Genomic DNA, 12326 nt, shown 5'->3' on the forward strand with positions numbered 1-12326 from the left:
AAGCTTGTTAGTTACTGTGAGCAAGCATTTGCTGACAGTGTGAAGGAAAATCTCCCTTTTAACAGGAAGAAACGTCCAGAAAATCCAGTCTCAAGGACGGGGAGCCATCTGCTATGACCTTTTGGCAATGAAAGGACCGAGACAAGACAAAAGACACACTAATGGAGAGAGCAGAGTTTAATGATAACATTGATTAAATGCAAAATGGTGTATTCACACATAGAGAGCGAAAAGAGATGAGTGACTAAGAAACATTTAGGGCATCATGGGAAGCCCCGAGCAACCTAAACCTATTGCAGCGTTACCGAGAAAGGGTTCAGGGTCACCTGATCTGAACTATATGCTTAATGGTAATATGCAGTTTTGAAGATAAGATTGTGCCTGATTATTCAAGACCTTGAAAGTGAGGAAAACGATTTTAAATTTCCTTCTCGATTTAATAGAGAGCCAAAGAATAGAAGTCAATATGAGAGAAATGTGGTCTGAAGGCTTTTCAGGAATTTCTGATTTGTTTCTTTCTTTTTTTTAGAAGAGCCAAAGTATCCAGGGTCGTACACAGTGAGGATGTCACACTATTAACAAGATATTCAACCTCTGTTGGAGCAGAGTTTAGGTAACTGCTCTGCACAGTGTTGCCACATGCCATTGAAAAAATAACAGCGGAAGATTTACACTTTTAGTGTAGCTTAGTTAACTAGCTGGGACCAACTTGGACATGTATGTATAGAGGTGTGGTCCTGCTCCTGAAATTCAGATAAATTAACTCTAATTACAGCACTTTCAGAAAGACATCTACTGTAGTGAAATTTATTCCCCACTCCCATGTAATCCATTATCATAAATTTAAATGTTATTTACAAACAGGAGGCATTGTGCATTAGTAACATTCATGTGGAATCTTGTTATTGGGCCCCCAATGAATTCACATCTCATCTTCAGTTTTCTTTTAGTCTCCATTTAGCTTTAGCTTTAGCTCTTTTGTCAAACAGCATACAACATGCATCTTGCAGTGTAGAAGTCTGTGGATTTATTTATATGTAAGTGCACTGAGGCCTAAATTGAGGGAAACTCATTTCCAGTGTTTGCTGGCAGGTTTTCTTCAACCATTATTTTGTGCCTTATTCAAAATGACTCAAACTACAACAATTTATACTCAGCTGTCTAAAGTCTAGCTGACCAACAAAAGTCTACAAAAGCTTGGACATTTCTTATAATGATTGATCATGTGTAGATTATGGAATTTAGGAAAATGAAACCCAGTTATGAGTTAGCTTTTCTTGTCGAACTAGATTAAGCCACATAATAAATTATTTAAGGTTTTGTTTTTTAAATTTAACTCTTGAGTCATTTGGGTGAGAAATACCCTTTCAGTGCTCTGATTAGTACATAAGTTAAAGGAACTTTTTAGCTACAAAAACTGCTGAGTGGGTGTTTTGTGCTACCTTTTCCTGCTTTACATAAGATCAGGAATGCTTTGATGAAAACGCTAACACAAAGCTAATTTATGTGTATTTTAACAGTCTAAATTGTGCTACAGTAGGCCTGCTGTATCCAGGAGCAAGATGCTGAAAACAACCTCATGAGTACGGTGTGTGCCTCCAGCTCAACACTGAAGTCAAGTTTTATCTTTTAGTATTTTCCAGTTTGAACTTTGTTAATCGACTAATTGCGTAATACTAGAATAGATTTGTGAGCTTCTTACCTGACAGGGAACATAAAAAACCCCAACAAACAAAAAGAAAACAAAAAGAAACAACAACAAATAAACCTGTGTATGCCATCAAAAGAGACAACTGGTCTATGAAAGTTAATCAGTGAACATTAAACTTCAGGGGATGAAACACTAAAGCTTCACCAGCTCAAGAAGAAAACCATCATGCTTATTATATTAACAACCTCACGTCGTTAACAAGAGCTGGTTTGGGATGCTGTGGATAACAGCGATGCTAATAGGGGCTGTAGTGCCTCATTGAATTAATTCAGTCAGAGATAAAATTAGAAACTTTGCCGGAGCTCGGGCTTCATTGAACCTGACGCTCCTGGATCGGATGCGGGGACCCTGGTGTAGCCGCGCCCACAGAACGGCTGACGCGCTCACCGGAGGGATTAATAAAAACCGAGATGAGCTCCTCAGAAGGGGTACGGAGATAAAACAGTGAGGGAACATTTGAGATTCTTCAGTTATTATTCAGAAGCTCAGCACTGCACTGTGCCTGCTGCAGGGAGATGGAGCCGAACCGGAATCTCGGACTTCCATAAACCGAGTTGGCTTCGATTTGGTCACCGTCTGGGAAATACAGTGATCTGCAACACCAAAATGTGAGGTTTTTATTTTTTATTTTATTGTACTTTAATACTTATAAATGTATTTTTAATTGTTTTTGTTTTCACGCACAGTGCTGTTTTTGACGCTGACTGCGACTTCTAATTGTTGATTTACATTTTAAATGACACACATATTATTAGACGCATAAAAGCCACAGCTAAGTTGCATTTTTTTTTTTTTTTTTTTTTTTTACAAGTGACAGATGCTAAACTCTTAACTTTGTCTGATAAATATATTAAACTTAGATTCCCTGTAGAAAACGGATTTATTAAAAGTATTTTTGACTCATAAAATTGATGTCATTGGGGTGTAATTATCTTGATTGGTTGTTGTTGGTGCTGCTTCTATTCAGAGAAGATGGGTTGTTAGAAGCAGTCAGCGTCTTTCCACCTCAGTGAGCACATCCGAGAGATGTGCTCTACGCAGCAGACTGCTCCCTCTCTGTCACCGACTGTATTAATCACAGAACTAATATTTTGTCCTATTATGCAAATCAATGCAGATAAATCTTGTGCACCAACTTTATGCATAAATCTCATGTATATTATATTTATGCTTTATCTCACTTTAGCAACTGCAGCCTCCACATGTAGCTGAGCAAAATGCTGGGTTCTTGGTGAGGGTCAGAAAATGAACGGCTCCTCCTGCTGTGATCCTGCAGCTGTCATGTACCAGCAGAGATCAGGATTTGACCTCAACGCCAGCTGTGAATGGCCAGATCCTCACTGTAACTGGACATCAGTGGACGGTGCTCTGCAGCTGCCTACTTTTTCCACTGCAGCCAAGATCAGAGTGATCGTTACCTTCATCCTGTGTGGCATATCCACTTTTTGTAATTTGGCTGTGCTTTGGGCTGCCAATGGGCACAAGCGTAAGTCCCATGTTCGAGTTCTGATAATCAACTTGACTGCAGCTGATCTCTTAGTTACGTTCATCGTGATGCCTGTAGATGCCGTGTGGAACATCACAGTTCAATGGCTGGCTGGCGACCTGGCCTGCAGATTCCTCATGTTCCTCAAGCTACAGGCCATGTACTCCTGTGCCTTTGTCACGGTGGTGATTAGTCTGGACAGACAGTCGGCTATCCTCAACCCTCTGGGCATCGCTATGGTCCGGAAAAGGAACAGGGTCATGCTAATGGTGGCTTGGATCATGAGCGCCTTGCTCTCAATCCCACAGGTGAGACCAGAAGCCAAGACACGTGATTATAGTTTGACAGACCATTTTTTAAGTAATTTAGAGAAGGTCTGAGTCATAGTAGTTACTTTAGTGCTGACCTTTTCTTCTGCAGATTCCTCATGCACTTCCTGTGCAAGTGCAACCTTCCTTGAGTGATCCATAAACTATCGCAGTGGGCTGGCTATAGATCAGCTTTATAACTGGCTTTAGATGAAGATGAATATTGTAGCTCAGTCTTATAAAATTATAAAACTGTGGGCAAACAAATTTAAGAGAACATGAGATTGTGTTTTTACATTATTAATACATGATTAATCATTCTGTGTACCAGGGTGTATTTACATCAGATGTGGCATTTTCTTGACACTGATGCATGAACTTCTGCTCTGGGCTTTAGGGGGGCATAAACCTTGGGGATTAATAGCTCTATCATTCAGATTTCTAAAAGATCAGGACCTGTAATCCTGGCTGTATGGATTTTTCCCTGTAAACAGTGTGGCAGTGAATGCAGCCTGTAACACTTTTTTATCGTGGTGTAATGATAAACACAAATATAGCCCATCTTCTCTTCAAGCATGCTAGATGATTCTGCACAGGATTGCAAACATTTTGAAATGTGCAAAATTTCCTAAATGTGCTGATCATAAATAACAATTAATTGTAGAGAAGAAAAGATTACTTGCTTTATTGATTACTTATTTTCCCAAACATTTACTGCTCACATGTTCTTAAACATGGACAGCTTTTCTTTCTCATATATGAATATGAGTATAATATCTTTTGGTTTGGGGGCTTAAAGTAAGCTATGAAAATATTGTATTATGTTGTCTGGAAGGATCAAGTTGGATATTTCACATTTTTAACTGATAGCATTGGGACAAAAATGAGTAATTTTCAAAAATGAAATGACTAATTATCTGTAGACTTCAACTTCAAAGGGGCAATAATTATCATTTAGGTATTCTTAATGTAAATTCAACCCCTGTAAAAGTCTCAAGTAATTTTTGAAGCAGTGACAAAGAGAGGTAGACAAAAGCAGGCTTCCCATTTATAGCAAGCAACTGTTTATTTTGCCACCAGATATGAAAACTGCTGCTATCAGACTTTACAAGCTGGTGGATAAAATAACATGTTGCTGACTTTACGCTCCAAGCTGACCCATTTTAAAACATCTCTGCATAGGCACTTAAATGTGCTCTTGATGACTCATATAATGCTATAAAAGTGTATCAGGCATCTGTGTTTTAGACAGAGAAGTACTAGCTAATGATCAATGTGCTAGCTAACGATCAATGTGCAGCTATAAAATACTTTGAAATAAAAATACCTAGTTTTTATAGAGATGTGTAGGTTGAATTTACGCACTGTTTCCCATATTTTCAGAATAGCTTTTTGCTTTGAATGATATAAGAGAAACTGCTTTTAGGATGAGGACTGTGTGGTAAATCTTACATTCTTGTAATGTCTTTAAAGTGAATTGTTGTTTAGCTTCTACACAGGGTTAAAGTACTTAACACTGGGTGTTAAGTGGGTACTGGGTACTTTAACCCTGTGGAGTATTTTTAAATATTAAAGTAATAATAAGCACTGCTTGGGTTTTCTGAACTTTTAAACTGATTCACATTTCAATCCTCCCCCAACCTAAATATCTCTGGTACATTACTAATTGTCATTTCACGCTTACTGACTGAGGCATACTGGTCCATTTGGTCTAATCATTTGGATAATATTTTAATCTTCAAGCCAACGGTCAAATAAAAAAACATGTTGGATGAAAGTTACTGCCTGCAAAATTCTAATTTTGTTTTTAACCTTTAATCCAACAGATGTTCATTTTCCATAATGTGACCATTACCTATCCAGCAAACTTCACTCAGTGCACCACCAGGGGAAGCTTCGTTACTCACTGGCAAGAAACCGCTTACAACATGTTTACCTTCTGTTGTCTCTTCCTGCTGCCGCTGGTTATTATGATTATTTGCTACACCAGGATCTTTATTCAGATCTCCAAACAGATGACAAAAAAGAACAGTAAGTGTCCAAATAAATGGTATTTGATCCAAACATAGGCAAAACTACAAGGACTACAAAGTATGTTCAAGTTAAAAGGTGCTTGCAACATTTAACTTCAGTATCACCAACTTCTGTTCAGGTTGTGTTTTTCTTGCTTCATCGTATTCTTGTCATTTTGCCCCATCAGCACTCTCTCCTACCTTTTCTCACTTGACCATTTCTACTTGCCATGCAGTCACCTTAACATTTCCGCCACCAGCAAAGATTATCTTTCTACTACCAGAGTAAATGTGAAAAAACACTGAAACTTTGACAAATGTGCATGTGAGAAAGCAAATGGAACAGACATATACTGGTCTCCCTAGTACAAAGTCTGTGTGATGTTAGTTGTGCTGGATAGTTCAGCTAACTATCAGCTAACTAGTTCAGCTATTCCAATGCTACTGACAGCACTGGAATAGGCTAATGATTGATCCAGTAGTATACAACCCAACAAAGTAGAACCCTGTACCTCTTTCCTGGAGTGTACATTAACTTAAGCAAGAAAAAAAAGCATTTTTTAAACTATGTGGGTGGGTAGAAGACTTACTGGATGACAGCAATGCCTTTAAAGATGCAAACCACAGAATCAGAATCAGAAAGGGTTTTATTGCCAAATGTTGAGCAGATTTATAACATTAGGAAATTGCTGTGGTACTTTGTGCGAGACACTCGATAAGACAAACACTTAAATAAAAATTAAAAAGTGCTAAGCACTTAGTACTTTTTATACACATAGCTGTGTATAAAAAGGGTTTGTATAGGGAATGCTATGAGTCTGAATCATAGACTGATGTATAAACTGTTGCAGTTAAAGAAAGAACATGATTCACAGCAGAAAAGTATAAATGAATTGATGAAAAGTGTGTTCCAAATTTACTTCTTCAAAGAAATACTTGATGTATTTATTCACAAAAAATGCCAAATGTGTTCCTTTCTCTCCTATAGTGCCCTCCAATGAGCCACATCTCCGCTGCTCAAAGAACAACATCCCAAAAGCAAGAATGAGAACTCTGAAAATGAGCATTGTTATTGTGATCTGCTTCATTGTGTGCTGGACTCCGTACTACCTGTTGGGTCTATGGTACTGGTTCTTCCCAGATGACCTGGAAGGAAAGGTCTCTCACTCTCTGACCCACATCCTATTCATCTTTGGTCTGTTTAATGCCTGCCTGGACCCCATCATATATGGCCTGTTCACCATACGCTTCCAGAAGGGGCTGAGAAACTGCTATCACAAAGCCGCAGTAATGTCCAGCTTGGAGACTAATGCAGTGATAATGGAGTCCTTGAAATGTACTGGATCTGTCTTACCCTCTAAAAGAGGCATGACCAGTGGTGAAAAGGACATCAGCTCTGAACATGCTGAGGCAAAATCCACTGACAACATCGTCTGACTATGTTTAGTCGCAGGGAGAGGGGCAACATTGGCATTTCGCTGTTTATTTACTGAACTTATTGGTTTTACAATTACAACATGCATGTGAAGAATAAGTCTAAAGACACATCTATCTATCCCTTTTAGACAAATTATGTCCATGTATCTGTGTAGCCTGTGTGATGCTTGAGGTTGTCCATATTAACTTAAGGTTACATAACCCATTACCCAGCAAAACACATTTACCGCTACATGATATGTTTAACTGGTTTTGAGTCTGCTATGTGAGCTGTACATTCACCAAGAAGTGGAAAAGGTTACAACATTGAATAAATGATAGAAGTTGGTGATTGGTTACTGAAGAGTGCTTCCTCAGTTCTGATGTAAATGGTTTGTCGGAGCTTAAAACTAATCGTCAGAGTCCTTCATGTGCAGATACAACTAAAGAAAGAGCTACAGACGCATGCCAGATGTCAGTCGTGGTCTGAAATACGATGATTTCATTATGTATGTCACATGACATTTTCGCTTGTCGTTATAAGAAAGTAACACGCGCGACAGCTATGAAAGACTTTTAACGTCAGATGCCTGAAACTTACCAGAAAGTTATACAGTGCTATTATAGAACAACTTTAAAAACAATTAGGTTTTGTCCCTTTCTTTTTCTGCTAGAATTATTTTTAACATTATACATTTAGGACATCATGTATAATGGCTTTGTTGTGTAGTGGGTTGCACATTTGCCTAATGAGCAAAATATTCACAGTTTGATTCTGGGTTGCATCAGAAAGGGGATCCAGTGTAAAACTCAGGCAAATCAAACATGTGGAGCTACTCACTGCAATGACCCATTGTGAATAAGGGAGCAGCTCAAACTAGTTTTCTATGCAGGACTATTGCATGCATTTTTAATGAAGATTGTTAGGTTCCTTTGCATGAATGAGTTGGCTCAATTGGCTGGACTGTTTCAACTTAAATTTGTCAGAAATTAGCAGGAAAAAAATCTTTTGTTTGTCTGTGGGTCCAAGAAATGTTTTTAAATGACTGCTTATGAAATATGTCAAGATATTAAAAAAAAAAAAACAGAAAAAAATCAGCCTATAAAGAAATCTGTCACTGAAAATGTTGACTGAACATTAGCATTTTGTTTCATTAGACCAAAACATATTTAATTGACTTTCCTAACAAGCCTCTATTTCATGAAGGCAATAATTACAATGTAATACAGATTGTTTTTTCTACTAATTATCTAATTAATAAAGTTATTCAAATTATTCTATGTTGTGTAAAAAATAATGTTAAAATTTGTTACAGTAATCACTAAAATTATTTCATGTAGCATCAGGTGGCTTCAACAGCTCAAACCCTGTCTCATAATATTCTGTTAAATGAGCCCTGAATACCAAAGACAGTAGAGACAAAGCATTTTGACCATGCAATAGACAGGGCCACAAATCACAGCATGTTATTTTCTCCCTGCACAACAGAATGAGTGTCTCAAAAAATTGAATATGACACAACCTTCACACAAAATGTGATACTGTAAGACTGACTAACAATTACATTAAAGCAAGACAATAAATCTGAGCTAGGCTCCTAGTAAATCTTCTGAGTTACACTTCAGAAAGGGCAGTGGTTTTTTCACCCATTCATTGCTTCTCCTTTTTATGTCTTTATGATCGCAGGGAACACAGTGGTGACCATAGAAGCGTTAGTATTTTGCCTAACGTCTGGGACTCACTGGCCTCTGAGAACATCAGCAGCAAGGAGTGTGAGCTGACCAAACCTTAATGAAATCATTCCTTTCCAGCAGGTTTTTATAACTTGATACTGATAGTGATGAAAAAAACCCACAATTTAGACAACAATTAATTAATATTAGGTTGTGTCTTGATTATATATCAATTTAATATATCATTACTCTCAAACCTTACATTATTTAAAGCATTTAAAGTATTAATGTACTTTGCCTGAGCCATAGTCATGTGCACATTATTCTGTACCATATAAGTAGAAAAACAACTGAGTCACAAGAGATTTCACTGGACAATCTTTACCCCAACCCCCACCCTTTCCTGTAGCCTGTAGCCATGAGTATGGGATAGTGAATAAAAACATGAGATGGTGTATTCAGACAGTCAAAATGATGTGTCACAGGAGATTACTGGGAAGCTTGTTAATTAAAAAACAAAAAAAGCAAATGTCTATTGGTCCTGGTGCAGATGAAGGAGACCACCTGGATACCTTCCTGTGGGCAGAACAGAAGCTACCAGTGAAGGTAATCTAAGTAGACATGTCAAAGACTGCCGCTCCAGCTGGCAAGGGAGAGTTTAGAATATGCAAAGCATGATGAATAGATACAATGTAAGTGTATGTAACTACATTATGTGAAATTTATATTCACTTTGTCAGAAAAGGCCTAGAAAAACCAACCCTAGAGTTGCCTATGTGGGAAAATACCAGTAAGGTCAGTAGTTTCTGAAATATTCTGACTAGCTCTTTTTACACCAACAGCTTTGCCACATTGAGAGTCACTTAAATAACTTTTTTTCTCCATTCTGATGCTCAGTTTGAAACCTCAGCAGGTCATTCTGATCATATGCCTAAATACAATGTCTTGTTATTGAATGGATAAATAGATATTATCCATATAATAGATAATTTAAAAGGTGGACAGAGCTACTGACACCTCTCACAGGTTTCTGAAGTCCCTTTTTGAAATCTCAAGATAAGTGCATCATCTGTCACCATCTTGGTTGCAAAAACTATATGTGATGAGGAGGTCTGCACACTTATTAGCTAAAGACTTGTGATTGACTAATTAGCCTCCAGTTTTGAAATATGATGTGACCAAATTATACAAAAGAACCTTAATTTTATATATTAGGACCCAAAACAAATAACTGAGCCCATAAACTTGGCAGGATAGAATGTAAATTGTTAGACATTCCACACTGGCTTCATATTTCCAACCAAGTATGTCCATGTTTTAAACAATCCATTATTACATCTGAAATATTCGTATTCTTAAAAAGGTCAAACTATTCCTTTAACCTGCTTCCTGCTTCTGGTAGTACATTACAATACAAATATGTCAGAACCTCTATTTGTGATGCATATTATGTGTTTTGATTTCTTTCTCTTTTTTTTGGATCTAACACTCTTTTTCCTACTTTGCTTTTAGTGGCTTCACTGGGTAGAATTTGTCTCCATTGTCTGCTGTGTTGAACAACAAGAAATTATCCAAAGTCTCTGTCAGTGATGTAGTAATTTTCCAACCAGTCTCACTAAAGCCTCTGGATACCATAAAGCCATGTCCTTACTTCCATGCAAGTCAGCAAATCTGGTCAAGGACAAACTAAATGACTGCTGCCACTGGCTTAATGAAAAGGGGAAAAAGCAGCACACATAGCTCTAGTGACCCATATGTGTGCTGATATTTTAATCTGGTTAGTCTTCTACCATGTTGCAATGACTGACAGATACTGTGTGTTTGAGGACTCTTTCTTGTTGTGGCAGAACCAGTTAGTACATTGTTTTGAACTTGGACCAGGTTATTCTCTCATATCTTGCAGGCTGGAGAGTGCCAACTCATTCATTGCTCACTGATCTTTCCCAGGCCTGTCCACCTCTATTAGATTTCATCTAGTGGGAGAGGGGCACATCATGTGCTGAACACATCAGTACATAGGCTCCATTGTGCCACTCAGAAAACAGATGCACATACCTGTAGTATAACAGCTGCTGGAGTCCTTGAATATTTTATATTTACACATTTGAAATGACCAATTCAAAGTGGTGTTTGTTCCAAAATCTACCGAGATCTGCCTTTGTTTATGTCGTCATGTCACATATAGATTTAATGTAAAATTATGTTATTCAAAGCAGTAAGTCAGCCAGCTGCTCTGCTCGTCTCATTTTTCCTGTGAACTTACAGTTCAATGACCTTCCTCACATTATGGCAGCTGGGTAAGATAGAAACATCAGCCTGAATACATTCTCTGGCTTACTGTAGCAGCTGTAAGCCTCAATGGTGTTTGTGGACAGTAGCTAAATTTAGCTGCCGTCCAAGCTAAATTTATGGCTAGTTGAAGAGTTTATTTTTTTAAACAAAGATACTTACATGGCTTGGTGTGCCTGGTGGTTGTTAATCCAGCATGGCAGACAGTGGACAACAGGTAGAGAGCAATTTTGACTGACTTTTCAAATGTTGAATTAAAAGTTTAAAATATTATATTTGTGTTGATATCCTTCTACATATTTGTGAATATTTTTTGTATAACTGTAAATTTAAAAAGCAGAAGTGTGTAGAACACAAGTGAAAATTTCAACATTCAAATTATTCTTTTCTTACACACATATTTTTCAAGTTGTCATATTTCGCAACACACACGCACGCACGCACGCACACACACACACACACACAAACACACACAGGTTGAACATGATGCAGAACATATATGAGGATAGTCAGATAGTGGGTCAATGTGTCGAAGGATTGACAGAAGGGTTCAAGGTGGGGGTGACATTACACCAAGAATTAGATCTGAGCCCCTCCTTGTTCTCAGTGGTGATGGACAGGTTGACAGATGAGGTCTGGACTCTCCGTGGACTATAATGTTAGCAGATGACATTGTGATCTGCACTGAGAGTAGTGAGCAGGTGGAAGAGAGCCTGGAGAGGTGGATGTATGCTCTGAAAAAGAGAAATGAAAGACAAATGAGATGGAGGACGATGCTCTGCCACGGCGACCCTTAGGGGGTCTAGCTTTAAAAAAGATTTACCTTCATATAAATCTGCTTACCTGGTTGTCACAGCAACACATAAATTCAGGTAATACTGAATAAGACAGGGACAAATGAGTACATTCAGGATTCTTGCCTGAATTAAAGGACCTAGGGAGCACGACTGTCTGGCTAGTTTGGTGGGAATGGCTACACAGTATTAAAGAGCAGGGCAGGCTGGTGCCAATCGGGGCTGAGGGATGCTCCCTGAGCTTAGTTGTAAAAGACATGAAGGAGATCAGAGGCAACCGATGAGGAGTGGAGAAGCCAGGGAAGATATCCAGTGTGAGATTATTCTGTTATCATATGTTACCTTATATCTGTAATCAAAGTAGTTGAATTATGATATTGCTGTAGGTCATATTATACCCCTTAATATAGAGTGTGTGATCAGTATGTAGTTTTAGTTTGCATTATACTTCTGACTTAAAAGAGTGTGAAAATCATTAGATCTATTTGATTGACCTGTATTACTCGACACTGTTGAATGTGTTACACTGTTTCTTGACATTTCATACTGCTGAATCATGAAGAGAATGTTGTGTGCAGGAGACCTTGTGTCTAGAATAGAAGAAGAGACGACCACATTCCATACCCCCACCTTTAC

At 38.1% G+C, this 12326-nt stretch overlaps 1 protein-coding gene across 1 annotated transcript; it reads left to right on the plus strand.

Moving 5' to 3' along the window:
• Window positions 1–2104: 2104 nt before the first annotated feature.
• LOC100534518 (putative gonadotropin-releasing hormone II receptor) lies at window positions 2105–7282 on the plus strand. The gene is made up of 4 exons (XM_003437572.5): window positions 2105–2319; window positions 2898–3505; window positions 5332–5536; window positions 6506–7282. The coding sequence occupies exons 2-4, from the start codon at window positions 2957–2959 to the stop codon at window positions 6952–6954; spliced, it is 1203 nt and encodes a 400-aa protein (XP_003437620.1). The 5' UTR covers window positions 2105–2319; window positions 2898–2956; the 3' UTR covers window positions 6955–7282.
• The last annotated feature ends 5044 nt before the right edge of the window (window positions 7283–12326 follow it).

This window comes from Oreochromis niloticus, linkage group LG1 (assembly GCF_001858045.2).
Source record: "Oreochromis niloticus isolate F11D_XX linkage group LG1, O_niloticus_UMD_NMBU, whole genome shotgun sequence".
NCBI lineage: Eukaryota > Metazoa > Chordata > Actinopteri > Cichliformes > Cichlidae > Oreochromis > Oreochromis niloticus.